Below are 17486 nucleotides of genomic sequence, written 5' to 3'. Positions count from 1 at the left end.
AGCATTTGGAAGGGTAAGGAACCCAAAGGAGGGGACATGGTGGGAGGTAGGGTGCTCACCTACATGCAGTGATGACCCTTGATTTGTTAATACAGGGTTGCCCGACCGGAAGACCAACCTGGAAGCAGGACCCTGGAGACAGCATTCTTGGGCTAAGAGAGGCCACGTGTATTCAGATGTGGAGCCATCTGACACAGCACTGGTAAGACTAGGATACCAGTCAAGCCAGTATACTGTGCACAGTTCAGTGCACCTCGGTACCAGGGGGATGTCAATAAAGCCCAGGGACATCCAGTGACGAGCACCCCAAATGATTGAAAGAGCAGTTCTATTCTGAAAAGTGACTCTGTAAGAATGGCTTTGCTGGGCTCTATGTTTATCATCTCTCAGACAGTCTAGGTCTACACTGCCGGCAGATTTCGGCGGGGTCCCCACTGTGCTGTGCCAAGGGGAAATGACCTCCGGTTGACGCAGCGTTACTCTTTTCGTGGGGGTGGATTGACGGCGTCGACTGCTGGATCAACTGAGCAGGTCTCCACTGCCGCTCAGTCGATCCCACAGGATCGATCCTGCACTGCTGACAATGCCGCCAGCAGTGTAGACGTAGTTTCCAGATAGAAAGGTCTTTTCTAACAGCATATTCCCTCTGGGCTCTGAAAGTCAGACCGGGTCTTTCCTTCACCCACATCATCACCTGCAACAAAGGCTGTGTCTACACTGACGGTGGCAAATTCGCCGCCGTCAGCTCGATCTATCCGGATGGATTGAGCGGCAGTGAAGAACCGGCGATGTATTAAAACTACTGGTGCTGCATCGCCGGGAATGCGTTTCCCCTCAGCGCAGCGTAGGGGAGACGGCGCGCAAAATGGACGTCATGAAGTCGATGAGAGTCACGCAAGCGACTTTACGTCGTTTGCGTATCTCCCATCAACTGCCACCGAATTTCCAGGTAAGTGTCGACCAGGCCGAAGGCTCTGCAATGAGAACTTAGTAATTCTCTTGTTGATACGCAGGCTAGAACAGACTCCAGTTCCTTCTCACTGTGCTGTGCTGACTCCACGGGGAGAATTGAATGGAGGGAAGCAAAACCAATGCGTCAGGAGAGTCAGGAACCATGACTCTGAATGCACACAGGGAGCTGGTGTGTTACTGGGTAAGGAGGGAGCAGTTTTACCTAGTCACTTTTTAGGGCAGAGCCACACTCTTAAGCATCTGGAGATGAGGAAAGATTAAATGAACTTGGTCTATGTACATTAGCTTGGTTAATGAACTACAAATAGCAAAACAGTGTAAACACCAGGGAAGAAGAGGCTGGTTTTCCTGCAGGGTTTAACTGGGATTAAATAGCATGAAATGGAGCAAAGCAGTAAATTTTGGTTTAAATAATGGAAATCCTTCCTGGTCTGTGGAACTGTTGGATGATCTGCCAAGGGGTGGTAGGGATATGGACTGACCCTGTTTGGTTAGAGAACTCAGGGTAGCAGCACACACAGCAGGGGTGTGCACGAGAGGCCCGGGGCTCATTTCTGACTTGGAGGTGAGAGTGTTCCCTACAGCTCACCTTGAAGCTGATGCACTCAAAGATTCCCGGCTTCTCCACATCCTTTTCCACCAAGGTGTGATTCTGGGTTTTCATCTCCAGTGTGATGACCAGATGGACTGTCTCAGGGAAGGAGCGGAGGTGGATACAGATCTTCTCATGGCCAAGATGGTGAATGACGGCTGGGATTACCACCACATAGTAACTAGGAGAGCGGAGGAGACGAGGAAAAGGTGAGGGTAGGTAATTCAGTGTCTGAGGTGGGAAGGCCAAAGGAGACTCTCTACTGCTCCTATTGAGGAAGACACCATGGATCACAGACCAGAGTGGAGGCAGTTGTGGTACAATTCCCTTTCCATCCCAGGAGGAGGCAGCGTGCACAGTGTGGAATCAGAGCATGGCACAAGACGCTGGCATAGCTCTGTCAGCCTAGAACATGGGTGTCTAATTCAGGGCAGGAGCAGTCTACTACATTCCTCATGTCCTTATAACAAATGAAATAGTAAGAGGACCCAAAAAACCCACCATCATGGCTAAACGGCAGCGTAAAAGAGGGGAACAGAGGCAAACAGTCATCGTTTAAAAACTGGAAGTCAAATCCTAATAAGGAAAATAGAAAAAAACATCAACTCTGGCAAGTGAAGTGTAAAAGTATAGATAGGTAGGCCAAAAAAGAAATGAAAGAACATCTTGCTAAGAACACAAAAACTGACAGCAAAAACATTTTTAAGTACTTCAGGAGCAGGAAGCTTGGGGATCACTGGCACCACTGAGTGATCAAGGTGCTAAAAACGCACTCAAGGAAGACAAAACCATTGCGGAGCAGCTAAATGAATTTTTTGCATTGGTCTTCACTGCAGAGGATGTGAGGGAGATCCCCACACTTGTGCCCTTCTTTTTAAATGACAAATCTGAGGAACTGTCCCAGATTGAGGTGTTGATAGAGGAGGTTTTGGAACAAACTGATAAATTAAACAGTAATAAGTCGTCAGGACAGATGATATTCACCCCAGAGTTCTGATGGAATTCAAATACGAAATTGCAGAACTATTAACTATGGTATGTATTAAATCAGCCTCTGTACCAGATGACTGGATTGTTGCTGATGTAACACTTATTTTTAAAGAAGGCTCCAGAAGTGTTCCTGGAAATTACAGGCTGGTAAGCCTAACGTCAGTGTCAGGCAATTGGTTAAAACTATAGTAAAAAACAGAATTATGAGACATACAGATGAACACGGTATGTTAGGGAAGAGTCAATGCAGCTTTTGTAAAGGGGAATCATGCCTCACTAGTCTATTAGAACTTTTGGAGGGAGTCAACAAGCATGTGGACAAGGGTGATCCAGTGGATATAGTGTACTGGGGATTTTCAGAAAGCCTTTGACAAGGTCCTCATCGAAGGCTCATAAGCAAACTAAGCAGACATGGAATAAGAGGGAAGATCCTCTCATAGATCAGTAGAGTTAAAAGATCAGAAACAAAGAGTAGGAATAAATGGTCAGTATTCAGAATAGAGAGAGATAAATAGCTGGGTCCCCCAGGATCTGTACTGAGGCCAGTGCTGTTCAACATATTCATAAATGGGCTGGAAAAGGGAGTGAACAGTGAGGTGGCAAAATTTGCAGACGATATAAAATTACTCAAGATAGTTAAGTCCAAAGCAGACTGTGAAGAATTATAAAAAGATCTCACTAAACTGGGTGATGAGATGACAGAATGGCAGATGACATTCAATACTGATAAATGCAAAGTAGTGCACATTGGAAAAATAATCCTAACTGTACATATAAAATGATGGGATCTAAATTAGCTGTTACCACCCAAGAAAGCGATCTTGGAATCATTGTGGGTAGTTCCCTGAAAACATCCACTCACTGTGCAGCTAACAGAATGTTAGGAGCCATTAGGAAAGGGACAGACAAGAAAACAGAATGCCTCTGTATAAATCCATGTTACACCCACACTTTGAATACTGCGTGCAGTTCTGGTTGCCCCATCTCAAAAAAGGTACACTAGAATTGGAAAGGTGCAGAGAAGGGCAACAAAAATGATTAGGGGAATGGAACCAGTTCCATATGAGGAAAGATTAAAAAGAATGGGAGTGTTCAGCTTAGGAAAGAGTCAACCGCGGGGGGTATGATAGACGTCTATAAAATCATGAATGGTGTGAAGAAGGACAACACCAAAGACCTCATTTTTGGGATACCAGGGCAGGGTGAACAGGGCAGCCGCCCAGGCCACAAAGCCAACAGGGCGGAAAAATGGGGTGGAAAAATGACCAAAAAACCCACCAGTGGGTGGTGAAAATATCCTTGCTCACCCTGGGCGCTAAAATGGCAAGCTACAGCTGTGCTCCCACCACTCCAGTTACTCTCGGTGGGAGCTGCGGGTGCTTCTGAACTCTGAAAAGAAGCCCCCCCAGGAGCTCAGAACTGGGATTCTAGCCCGTTCAGCCACCTCCCCGCCTCTGCCAGCACCGGCACTCCTGTCTATTGAGCCCCAGCAAACAAAAGTGGAAAAGCTTACGGATTCAGAGTTGCTGCAGCTGCAACTGGGAGCAGAGCCAGGGCCCAGAGGAGTGATACTCCCCACATTGCGTGGGCTGGGACGGACTGCTGGTAGGAGCCACGCTTAAGTCCAGAGCAGCTGGCTCTGGAATTCAGGGGCTGAATCCTAAATATCCCTCCAGAGATTCCTAAGTTCAAAGGCTGCTTGGCACATGGGGTGCAGGTATCTCATCTCCCCTGGGCTAATGACATGGACAATATTTACCCACCTCCACTAGGAACTTGGCAAAGGCCACATACCCCCAGGCCTCCTCCCACCCCCTTCCAGAATGTGTTTGTGACCATTTCAGATCCTAGTGTGTAAAAAGACTTTGATAGTGAGTTATGGAGCTGGGGAGCTGCCGTACAAACTGAGCAGGAATCATGGGAGTGAGAATCTTCAGGTGTGTCTGGCACGGCATGGGACTACAGCATGCAGTGAGAATTCAGGTCTTGCACCAGTCCTTAGCCCCTGTTCTCATCCCCTCTGCAGGGGGAAGGCATCTTGCTCTGCCACTGTCCATTCACCCCCTCAGTGATCGACCCTTCACCCACCTTATCCCTACCTTGGGGAGATGGCACCTTTAGATCTGGGTAGGCCAGGGCTCTGAAGTGGTACAGAGCATCCGCTCTCCCAGGGCTTGGCTGGCTGGCTCTTGCTCACGTGCTTAGGGGCTAAATGAGCACCATGTATGGGGTAGGGAAAGAATCAGGCTGGCAGGGACCGTGCGGTTTTTTCTCCTTCCTCTGCAGCGTGTGGGTGCAGGTCACTTGCCAGGATTATCTGGGTCTATCTCACTTAAGCATTTCCCTACCACTGCAGGGTCTGGGGTCACTGGCGTACCCAGTCCCTCCTAGTCTCTGCCTGCGGCACATAACAGTCGAGTCTCCTGTGGGTCTCATTTACTTTGCTTTCATTTCAGTGGGTGGGGTTAGTGTGTGGGCGCTGGGTGGTGTTGGTGGCTTGTGTTCTGCAGGAGTTCAGACTCAGTGACCTAATGGCCCCGTCTGGCCTTAAACTCTGGGACTCAACGGCCCTCTGTCTAGCACCCCAGCCTGAGAGTTGGGGACATGTGGCCCAGCTGCCATCCCTGAGCACAGGGCTGCCTCCTATGACTCCTTCGTAGCTGAAACCAGAATCCTGTCCCCAGGTGTGAGCCTTCTGCGTTACCTCTGTGAGGGGCCATGTGGCCGGCATAGCGCACAACACACAGACACGCTGCATTGGAGTCAACGCCGTTGCTCTTTACTTACAGAAGAGATCATTTAGAAAACAACGGACATGCTGAACACAACGTCCCTCACTAGTTCACCATTCCCTGGGGACTCCTTGGGAGACTGTCTGTATTCAGGTAGGCAGGATGCCCGCTTGCCTCATCTCGCTCCTGTACCTGCTCCCCTCAACTTACTGGTGGAAAATGGCCAAATTGTCACCACCACCAACCATGCACAAAGCTGCTCCAGTCCTTTATGGCCCTCCAGTCTTCTCTGTCAGGTCACTTCCTGATCCGTCTGCCAGGTAACTTTGGGTTCTCCGGGAAGAGGTCACTAGTTACCAGTTTTCTCAGGTAGAAGCAAGTCCATTATCTAGCATGTATGTCTTTAAATGGACTTAATGACCCTCTTTTCTCAGCCCTGTGCCACTGCCCTGTTGGAACATCCGTCCAACGTGGAGATGAAGAGGCGACAGAGAGGTTGAAGAACCCCACATCCAAAATGGAGTCTGCCCTCTGACACAGATACAAAGGGCCCCAGCATCTAGCATGTACGCAGGTTCTGGATGAGCTTTCCCCTGACATCTAGTGATGCGCTGGGGGAGAGGGGAAGACTTCAGGAACAGGCCATATTTGCATAGACACACCTACTCCGCCGAGGTGTGCAGCAGATGGAACCGTTTTGCCAAAGTGAGCCATTGTGGCTGGTTGTGGTGGGTTTCAGGGTTGCCAACCATCTGTAAATGTATAGACCGTCAGTACAAAATCCCAGTGAAGGTGGGATGGGGTGGCGTGGGTGCTGTTTGAGGAGGTCTAAATGCCATTTGACTGTCTCCTCTGTAGTGGTAAAAGACAGCTGATTGGGTTCAGTTATGAGTCCTTGCAGCTGTTTAGTGATTACTTAAACTGATAATGTTGATGAGCAAGTCTAGGCCTCAGCCTGTATGGGGACAGCATTGCAGTGAAAGGCAATAAGGAGCCTGTGTTAGCAGAGAGGTTCCCCATTACCAGCAGATGCATTGCTTGATACCCTCCCTGCTCCGGGGTGGAAGGTGAATCCATGTGAATGCACCTCTGAGCTCTGGCTCTTTGCTGACCAGGGACAGCCGACAGTGAGTGGGGTGCAATGCGGGAGAGGGGAAAGGTGTGCTAAAAGAATATTCGTTCGTTGGACTTCCATGCCACAAGGTGGGAATCTGAGGCAAAGGACGCTGCCCAGCACACTGTGGGGTGGGTGTTGCTTATGGTCACTTGCTTTTGAATCGTGGTTGTGGTGTTTTTCCAGATTACGGCTGTTTCCCCTTTTCCCTTTTAATCAAAGTCTTTCTTCTGTTAGTGCTTGTGAGAGGGGAAGTATTACCTCTTAGAGGCACCCAGGAGAGGTGTTCAATTTTCCCATACTGAGCGGGGCTTGAGCCCGTTCTGGGTTGTAGTGTTAGGAGGAACCTGGCCCATGTTGCTGCTGATGCCGCCTGGCAGAACGGTTACAAACAGAATAACTCATTTGTTGTCCAGATTCCCCAGTCATCACAGCAACTCATCTAGAGCAGGGGTAAGTCAGCAGGCAGCCCGCGGGGCAAATCTGAACCACCAGACATTTTTTGAATGGACCCTGACATTTTTTAATTATTTATTACCATTAATGTTGTTTTCTTATTGTTTATATTTTCTCTGGGGTCTGGACCTGGACTGTACCTTACCCAGAAATCTGGACCTTGATAAAAAATAATTGACTCCCCCTGACCTAGACTGGCTTCACTGCTACCTTCCTCCACCCATCCACAGGAGCCGCTCCCACCCCGTACGACAGAGACGGTGCAGCAGAGACGTCTTTAGTGCTGCTCCTGACTCTCCTTCCATATCAGCCACGCTTTCCGCTACGCTGCAGGGCCTCTCCACCAACGTCACTCTAAGGGACACCAGTGCCAATGGAATTAGTTCTCTGCCTTCAATTTTCTCCTACTAAACTCAGGTTCGTGACTTTACTCTGACATAGTGTGTACGTGTGTAGTAACCACTCCCTGTACCCATAGCCCGATATAGGACCCACAATGACCTTTAAACCAGCTCAGAAGGACAGATAAATACATGGGCTCAAAGCTCTGTTTGTCAGTGACCCTGAGGCATATCAGTGTCCTAGCCTCATTTTATGCAGACTCAGATGATTCTAGAGTTCACGCTTGTCTCAGTGAGTGGCTAAATTAGTGGGATAGGGTGGACAGCCATCAGTCCTTGATCTGTTACAGAAACCGTCCCTTTCTCTGGTTAGTCACTCTGCTATCAGCCTCGGACTAGGGTGACCATATTTCCCTAAACCAGTGATATCCAACCTTATTACATAGGAAGGCCAGATCTGAGCACAACCTTGTGTGGACCAAACAGAGTCTATCTATTTTAATAAGATTTAAAGTCCCCTGTGTCGATTTGTATTTTAAGTTCAGCTTGTTTTGTATGTATTTAGATGTCTATTTAAAAACAAATAAAGATCTACGTGCATAAAGCATGTATCAGAATGATAGAAAACAAGAACAAAACAATAAAGAACACATAACCATCTCCCTAAACACAACTAACGATGCACTTTCTGAGTCAGTGAGACGTCTGAGGTTGTTTCTCAACAACCGGTTTGTTGAAGTTTGGCTGAAAGTGAGAGAGACTCGTCCGAAGTACAGCATGCAGGTGCTTGTCTGTTAGGCAGTACCACAGCTTAGACTTATTCCGCTTCATAACTGCGAAAGTTTGTTCACAGATGTATCTGCTGCTGAAAATTGTGCATATTCGTCTAGCAAATGTGCACAGGTTTTGGAAGTGATCATTGGACAGCAGTGAGTAAAACTCCACCACTTTCTTTTTGTGAAACTTGTCCTTTAAATATGAGTTAAATTGTAGTTCGATCAGTTCTGCACCAATATCTTCTAGCCTTCAAGTAATTGTCTGGCGAGACAGACTTACCACTTCAGTAAGGTTCCTTTTGTCAGGACACATTTCCTCCATAGCCACATTCATACACTTTTTTATGACCACCCCATCAGAAAAAGATTTACACTAAGTACGCAGTAAACATGCCACACAGTAGCTTGCCTTCACTGCTGCTGCATTTTCTTCTTGTCCCATTTGCTGTGAACTTCCAACTTCTTTTTTCAAAGACTTGATCTTTACAGTTCAATTTTCACCCCTCTATTTATCATCCTTTTCCCCGTGTTTCGTGTCGTAGTGTTTCTTGACGTTATATTCCTTCCACACTGGATCTCTCTATTTACAAATGAGAGACATAATGATTTGCCTTGATGGGCACAAAAAAGAACTGATTGATCCACTTATCTTGAAAAACACGACATCCAACTTTCCTTTTTTTTGTTGGAGGCATTTTCATGAATAATCTGCTTTTACCCGCCAATCAAAAGTATTGAATCAGGAACAGACTAAGCTAATCTGTGCACCTCTGAAGGCACCGTCCTGAATTTTTATAGCAACGGTCATTAAGGAAGTACATGGTTAATTGGTCTGCCTTCAGACCTGGGTGGCAGGAGAGTGGCGGCTGCTGGACTAGTGCCCAGCTCTGAAGACAGCACCAGTGTAAAGTAAAGGTGGCAATACCATACCATGCCACCCTTAGTTCTCCGCTGCTGCTGGCAGTGGCACTGCCTTCAGAGATGGGCGCCTGATTAACAGCCTCCGCTCTGCCTTGTCCAAATTGGACACGCTTCAGTTCACGCTTCATCTGCTCAGCTCCAGGCGCTCTGCCCAATTTACTGCAGACAGGACTGACTCCCTCCTTCATTCTTCTGGAAGCCACAATTCTCGGCCCCTGAAGGACACCGAATCGCACCCCAGATGTTCTGCAAGCTCTGCTTCACTTACTTTCTTCACCTAGATCCAGGTCTCCCAGCTCCATCCCACAGCCCCCGATGGCCGTTCTCTGCAGGTATCTGCTGTTGTCACATTCCCCCACGCCAGGTCCTTATTTACAGAGACACCTGATAGCCCGACCCCCGCTGGGGTGGGGGCTGACAGTGGGAACCCCAGCCAGCAGGCTGCAGGCCTTATGAAACTCTCTGGCAAGCTGTATCTGGCCTGTGGGCCGTAGGTTGGGCACCCCTGCCTTCAGCTGAAAACGAGACACCAGGTCAGACGTGGTCAGTGCTCAAGGGGAATTTACTGACAGTACACAAAAAAAGATAAGGCGGTTTCATATATTTTATAGTTTTATATATTTTACTTACAATTCAGTCGTTATTGCCATTGTTCCTTGTCTTGCTGCTGTTCTTCAGGGCGTGAAGCTGCCCGGGGCTGTCCTGAGCCACCCGGCAGGGCAGCTAACGCCCTCTCTCCCCCAAACGTTCCCGCGTGCTGTCCAAGTGGGGCACGCCCCGGTTTGAAAAACGGGCATTTGTTCCATTTGCTCTAGCCAGCTGATGATCACTTGGCAAGAGAAAACAGGACAAATGCCCAGGAGTGCCAAAAGAAAAGTCATGATGTCTGGGACAGAGTTTAAAAAGGGGACTGTCCCGGCCAGAACGGGATGAATGGGCACCCTACCTCTGAATAGTACTGAACCAATTCAGCTCTGGGGTAAATACACAAGAGTCAGGGAAGTCAGCAGGGATGAATTTTCCCCACTGTTCGTTGAGTGAAATCCTCATGAATAGTCCTTTTTAATAGCACCACTGGAGTTCCCTCCGTGTCTCCTGCTGCCATGAATGGTGATTCAAGAAAGGAAAGAACAAAGCAGACATCTTCCCACAGAAGTACCAGTAAACCCAGCAAACGGCTTGAGGCAAATGAGTCTAGGGCAGGGGTTCTCAATCTTCTTTTGCTGGGACCCTCTTTGAAAATATTTCAGGCTGTGACGACTCTCCCCCCAAAAGTGATGACCCCCCCACATGACATGCTACCCTTCCCGGCATGCATGGGGGGTTGACGGCTCACGACTACCCTAAAAAAACTTGGAGACCCCCTGAGGGGTCACAACCCCCAGTTTGAGAACCCCTGGTTTGTAAATTTTGTCCTAGCAGTAGCCACCTGGCCATCTCCCGGGGCAGTCATATGCAGCCTGATTTCTACCCTTTGGATTAGAAGCAAAGAGCCAGACATAGACGCCATAACAGGGAGGGACATGGGTGGTGCTTCGTTGTAGCCTGGCAGCGGGGGCAGAAGACCAGCCAGAGAAGGAGAGGTGGAGAGCAGGAAGATATCCCTTGGTCTGAGTCGGCCGGCACTCAGATATGCACAGTACAGCTCTCCTGTGGAGCTGTGTCCTCCTCCTGCCTCTCACAGCTGGAGCATCTGCCATGATGTAAGAGCCCTGGTTGTTTCCTGTCTACATGCTGATTAGTGGGGAATGTATCAGAGTGAGGAGGGGGGCGGGAGCTCTATCGTGGTAGGCGCTTGTTATGGGATTCCTGGCACCAAAGGGGTATTTCTATGGGGTGTTTGATCTCCCCAGGTTTCATTCAGTCCTTGGCCTCTGACTGCTGGATTTCTCTGGCTCTCTGTAGTTCTTTGGGTACCCACGTCCTGGGAAACCTCCCATAGGGAGCAGATCTGCAGAACATCCAAGTCAGAACCCATCCTACCACATGGGTGTGTTTCACTCTGACCTGCCAACATTTCATGCACTTTATTGTGGTCCAGGAAGTGTTTTATTTTGGGCTATATGTTTCTCCCCAGAGCCACGGGTCACAATTTAAATCTTCAACCGGGACACTTAGATGTCACAAATTAGCAAATCCCTTAACCTCCTTTAATGAGAATGTGAAGCTTAGTTCCACCTGCTTTTCCTGGCCCTGCTGTAATTGATTGGCTTTATGTAGCTGCCCTTGTCCTCTGGAGAGTCCTGAGAGGTAGAGGCTTTGGTTTCTGGAGACTTTTGTGTAAACATGAACAGGAAAACAGCTCTGCTTACATTACAGAAAAATAAATCATTAGGTCCCAGCCAGTGGAAGATGGTTTCCTACTGTGTATCGTCTGACGTGCTGTCCAGTCTAATATTAAATGTTCCAAGCACTGCTCCCCCTTCCCCCGGGAGACTTTCCCACAGCCTGCCATATCTCACTGTTAGATAAGGTGCTGCTGATAAAATCTCCTTTAATACACAACCTTGCATGGTTCTAGTACTGTTAGCTTTGACAAGTTGCCAGCTGTCTCGGACGTGTGTTGCTTCATGAAAACAGGATTCAGCCTGACTGATGAAACATGCTTACTGTTGGGGGAAATGCCACTGGATCTCTGAATGACATAAGTAGCCAAGACTAGGACCTTGGCTTCACGTCTCATGCTAAGGATTGATTCAATAATGATGAGTGTGTGGGGCGGGGAGAGAGAGCAAGCGAGTGAGTTTCCAAGTAAACGGAGGTCACAAAGGGATTAAGTGATCCAGCAAATGAGTGCAACAGCTCCTGTTTGCACATCTGCTTCCCACAACCCCGAGAGAAGAGGTCCATGAATCCCTTCACTATATAGAGCAAGAAAAAACAGCACAGACAGACCCATCTCAGTTCAGCTATATAGATACCAGCAACAACTGGATGCCAGTTCCTGAGCCTGCTGCCACACAGGACACCAGCTCATTTCTGCCTGGGTATTAAGCCACAATGTAAAAGTTGTCACACTCAAACTGACCAATGGCCCAGCTGCTCATATACCCAGCCGCATATAGTACTAGCTCAAGCCAGTATCCCTCCTGCTGCACCAAATCAATCTATTGGCCCATCTAGTCTGGTTGGTGTAAGTGGAGCAAGAGAAAAGTCATCAAATCTCATGTTTCAATGAAATCCTGCGTGTCAGAAAGAAACAGCCTCTCTTACACAGCACTGATTAATCGACCACATGTGTTCTGCCTGAGTATGACATCTCTTATCTTGAACTGTCTAGTACCAGCAACGGTCAGAGACAGGAGACATGAGCGGATGGACCTGTGGCCACATCTATTACAGTAGATGGCAGGATGCTGGACTAGATTATTGCATAGTTCCCAAATGATGGTCCATAGAGCACTTTTTTGGTGATCTGTGGAGAGCTGACTGCTCACACGGTGCTGGTTCCTTCCTGTGTTCTGCTGCTAGGTTGCATTAAAAGTCTAAGCATAAACACACTGAATACTTTCCTAGTGCTGGCCATGTACACAATGGCTGTAGTTGCCACTGGGGTGTTGTGGGGCTGAAATGAGGGTGGAAGTGGCTGCCATGGTGGTGAAAGAAAGGGCAGGTGGCCCCTGCCCACTGGTGAATTGGAGATCAGGTGTCTGTGAGATTCTGTTTGTGAGCTGGTCCAGACTATGAAAAAGGCCAGTGTTTGGTCTGAGAGATGTAACAATTGCATGCAACATCTGTTATATTAAACCTCTGAATGGTTTATGTAGGATTGTGTTTTGCTGCGTGGGGCAGGGCTGCCACAGCTCCTCCAGGAACTAAAAACAGTGGGAGGTGAGAAAGGTGCCACCCCCCAGAGTGGTTTGCACAGACTGCTTCAAGCTGGGTTTTCCAGAGACAAGGAGACAAAAAAAGGCCTTTTGGTATAAGAGAATGAGCCTGAGCTGACTCAGGGCTTTCTTTCTGATCCAGCAAACAGGACCTTCTGTCCACAGGAGGTCCCCCACCCTTGTAGGAGGATTAGAAAGACAGTTGCCCACTAGAGCCCCATAAGACTGACGGGTGACCCCTGGGGAGCTGTTAGGGCCTCTCTCGCTCTGATTCACCTTTACGTAATAGGAACTTGTATAGTTTCTATGGTTTTTCTGTAATGCTTTGTCCTTAAGCAGAAAGGTGCTTGTTTAGAAAGAGCAGGGTGGTAATTTGTAACTGCTGAAAATATCCTGGTCATAGAGCTCGGGAAGAAAGTACAGTGCCAGTACTGGCCTGTTGGCAGACTGGCTTCTGGGGATATTGTAGAGTAGATCAGGAAGCTGGGTAGCTTTAAGCGCCCAGTCAGAAAAAAGAGAGATGCAAGTCTCCACCCAAGAGAGGAGATGGCAGGAGCTGGAAACCTTAAGGGGTGTCCTTGAGAACCCATGGAGGGGGATACAGGTGCAGTTACCCTCACACTGTGACAGATGGATCCCATACAGCACGTGGCAGCAGGTTGGGCTACATAGACAAACAGTAAGCTCCAGTATGACCAGAGTCCACTCCCTCATCAGTAAGCCATGCGTCTTGATGTTCAGGGTCTTTCTTTATTAGTAATTAATGACTATTATTAATAATTGACTGGATTAAATTTCACCCCGTTCCTCTTTTTCTCTTTGATTTGCAGTTAAGGCACGAATCGTGACCTTGGATCAGAACTTTATTGCCAGCAATGAACCAGTAAGACTGGGAGGAGAGAAGCCTTCATAAACATGAAACTGACCAGGGGTGGGGTCCAGGACCCCAAGGGTTAGTGTTCTGCGCTGCGAGGCGAGATGAGTTGATCCGTAGTTCCAGTCCCTTGCTCATAGCTTGGCTTCTCTCAGTCACATGCTGCTCACCCCTGAGTGCTCTGTTCTTGTAGGACTGGACTTCCACACCACGCAGAACTGCAGGGGAACGTCAGCCATCACTACGCTCCAGTTTTTGGACCATAATATCTACCACCAGCCAGGAGCACCATCCTATGGGAGGGTGAGTGAGCGGGGAAGATACTAGGAAGGGAAGGGGAAAGTCCAACCTCAGGGTCTAAGGAATGCCGTTGTCTTGAAGGGGGGGGTCACCTTGCTCTTAGCCGCCACAGCCCCTTGTGTGTAGCCTCTCTCTCTCTTTATCCCTTGCTCTCTCTGTCGGGGAGGGTGTGAAGGCTGGTCATTGCTCAGCACTGGTAGGGGTGGGTTAGGGGATTAGTTCCTGGAGTAGCTCATGGGGTTCTCAGCCAGGGGTGGGAATTAGGGGAAGAGGTTAGGGAGATGCTGGGGCTTGTTGCAGGATGAGCCGTTGCTGGATTTTTGGATGTCCAAACTTGGGCACCCCAAAGTGAGGCCACCTTTGAAAAATCTGACTGCAAAAGCTTTATCCTCTCACAGAATTCCCAAGGCTCTTTAGATATGTCTGCACTGCACACCATGGGACTTGGTGTGTCCAAACCTGTGCTTAAGCGTCCACCCTGCATTGCAAACCTGAGTTTACCCCTAGTGGGGTCATGCTGCCACGTCCATGCTGCACTACCCAGACCTTGTGACTCAAGTCTGCAGCTTGACCTGTGTCCACACTGCACCGTGACAGGGCTTGCACCAGAGTCACAGCAGGACTCTGACCCATCCCCTCTAGCAGGATCACTGGCCCCAGGTCCTGTGTGCTTGTTAACCCAAGTCAGACTGAGTTGTGTGTGGATGGAAGAGGTCCTTGGACGCTAACCTGAGTCAGCGTCCAGGCTGAGTGTGCAGGGTAGATGTACCCTTAGAATATGTCTACACAGCAGTTAAACACCCACAGCTGATTCGGATCAGCCAACTCAGGCTCATGAGACTCGAGCTGTAAAACTAGTTCACGAGCCAGACTCAGCTGACCCGGGCCAGCCATGGCTGTCCCATGGGTCTTTTATTCCAGTGTAGACACACCCATAGTGTCCAGCTAAGGGTGAAGAATCTTGAGTTGAGCTGCCTTCCACCCACTGAGGTGTCAGCCCTTCCGGTCTCGCCCAGCACTTGGGGGCATGATGTGAGAATAGCAGGGACCAGAAGGGAGAAACGACACTGAATTTTCTGAAGCTCCAAAATGTCCTGGTGGGAGGGGGTGCGTCTGAGCTCAGGGCTGAAAGTTTCAGCTCATCTGTTTGCCCCCTCTCACACCCCCAATATCACATCGGGGGTCCAGCCTGTTTGTTTCACCCTATGGGCAAAATACAATGGGGGACACCAGAATGTTTGTGTCACATAATCGTCTAGTCCCCTGAGGACTGTAATACTTTGGTTGTTGGATTTAGTGTGTGGGTGCTGGCTGGTGTTGGGGGCCTGTGAGCTACAGCAGATCAGACTACGTGATCTGGGCAGAGAGGGGGGGTCCCTGCTCACCTTAAACTCTGTGTCTCTGTGACAATTGCACCCTGTCTTCATTTTACAGCAATTCACAGTGTGTGTCAGGCTGCCAGATGAGAATTCTCCACTTGTTCACACTGGTGCTAACATTCTGAATGCACCTTGCACCAGTGAAACCAACTGTACCAGTCAATACCAAGCGTGGTAGCTCAGCGCTTCTCCGGATTAGGCCCTTCATCAGCAATTTCTGGTGGCAGCTCAGAACCGGAGACTCCCTACAACTCAAAGCTGGTGGAAAGACCTGTTTGTTAGGTAGTTTTGGGCCAAGCCCTCCCTCAGCACTGCGTCCTGGGACAGGACTGCCCCTGCTGTACACGTCTTCATAGTTTGTGCTATCGAGTGTTATAGGAAGCTGCCTAGGCCCGGCCGCTGAATGAGCTCTGGGCAGAGATTGCCCTGCAGACTGTAGAACTTGCTCTTCCTGCAGAGCCAGCTGAGCCCAGAGATTGCCAACTTCAGGGCGTGCTGCAGGTGCCGGTGTTTTTACAACGGCTAGACCGATGATGTCTCTTCTGGGGCGGTCTGACCCTTCCAACAGAAGGAGAGGACGGAGCTCAAAGGAGCTTCCCGTGTGTGTGAGGGAATGGAGCCAGAGAGGCCAGGTACACAATGATGGGTTGTTTAGAAATGAGTGTAAAAGTGAAAATAATATATCCCATCTGGCCTGGCCTCTTCAAGGGTAAAGGAGCTGGCGATAAGTCAGGGCGTGGTGGTGATGGTCTGGGACAAATCTGGGCCCACCAAGGACTTCACTGTTGTCAATGTTCTTGGAATTTACTGCTCCAAAATCCTGGGCCCTGACCACTCGAGCTAAAGGAGCATCCCCAATAACTGTTACCAGTACAGGCCTATGACACACACAAGAGCAATTCTGGCTAGCCAGTCGAGAGTATTGGTATGCACTCTCTTTATTCTGAGCAAGGGCACGGGCACTACATTTGGCTCTGCTTTCATGGTTTCTGACAAATGTGTTTTAGTCAATTTCCCTTCCTCTTACAGAAGAAAATACTGTGACGGACTACAGCACCCCCTGCCTGGTGCATCCTCTCATGCTTTGTATGTGACTGGCTGGGGCCAGCTGGGAGGCCTGAAAGCTTCATTCAAGGAAAACACCAAGCTGGGTAAAAGTGTGCTGAGGCAGGGAGGGGATTGACGTACAGAAGAAACCCCTTTATCCCATCTAATGGGGACTGGGGCCAAATCAGATCATCAAAAGTCCTGATAAACTGGAGCATAGGAAAATGCAATGCCGCAGCACCATCCAGTAGTCAGAGGAGAGATCATCCCCATTTAGACCTGTGTGCGCTGATGGTCTGGTTAATGGGAGTGATGAGATTGTTGTTGTGGAGGTGAAAGAATCTGGATCTCTGGTTCCCCTGAGCCATCCAGCCCACAGCTCAGGGCTGGCTGGAATGGTGAAAGGCTACATAGCCATCTTCCGGGGTCACTGGGTGCTCTAGCCCTGGCCCAGTCAATCAATCAATCCAGAAGGGTGCATCCACCTCCCGTCGTCATAACCATGGCAGCAGACCCTCGAGCTCTATTCTGTGACTGAACAGAACTTAGAAGCAAGTTAACTTACCATTTAGGGAACCCCTACAGCAAGCGTTTTACTGAGCCCCAGAATGGACCTCGCTCATTTTGTATTTAGAAATGAATGTCTGTCCCCTTAGAGCTACAGCGTTAGATTAGTGAGGCAGGGCTGGGCATGGGCAGATCACAAGACTTGGATGTTGGGCATCCAGGTTCTGTTCTCGGCTCTGCTGGATGATTATGGACAAGTAATTTGATCTTTGTACTTCCCTTTCCCCTTAAGTGTAAAAGGAGCATGGGGGTGGGACGATACCTGTCTCCAAAGGGTGATGTGTTGCTCAGCTCATTCATGGTGTAAACATTTTAAAAGTCTCAGATGAAAGATGCTAGGGGGGCAAAACATTATTGTACTCAACAGGCTGGTGTGTGTTTGTGTGTGCAGTACTGCCTTCTGCTGGATGCAATCAGCACAACACTAAGTGTGCTGTCATAGCCTCTATGCTCTTAATGACGTGAGATCCACCTTTAACTTTACCTCACGCAGTGGAGGCCTGGGATTCGGAAGCATCAGAAGAGGATAGCTCCTGCTGTGACATTCCATCTGCTGCTTGTATTTTTTCTCAGGGCTCTGTGTGTGTGTGTCTTTCAT

General features: G+C 48.9%; 1 protein-coding gene across 1 annotated transcript in view; it reads right to left on the bottom strand.

Annotated features, from left to right (window-relative positions):
• The window catches only part of LOC137141864 (alpha-2-macroglobulin-like protein 1), a 47903-nt gene extending 43729 nt beyond the window's left edge, over window positions 1–4174 (bottom strand). The window contains exons 1-2 of the mRNA XM_067530961.1: window positions 4068–4174; window positions 1562–1745 (exon numbers count right to left, since the gene is read on the bottom strand). Of these exons, the coding sequence (XP_067387062.1) occupies window positions 1562–1745; window positions 4068–4135 (252 nt within the window). The 5' untranslated portion in view covers window positions 4136–4174. The remainder of the gene's footprint in view (window positions 1–1561; window positions 1746–4067) is intronic.
• Window positions 4175–17486: the final 13312 nt, after the last annotated feature.

This window comes from Emydura macquarii, unplaced genomic scaffold (genome assembly GCF_026122565.2).
Source record: "Emydura macquarii macquarii isolate MOO-44397 ecotype Brisbane River unplaced genomic scaffold, CSIRO-AGI_Emac_v2 contig_3122, whole genome shotgun sequence".
Taxonomy (NCBI): domain Eukaryota; kingdom Metazoa; phylum Chordata; order Testudines; family Chelidae; genus Emydura; species Emydura macquarii.
The sequence above is the reverse complement of the archived record's forward strand: the minus strand, read 5'-3'. Positions and strand labels throughout refer to the sequence as shown.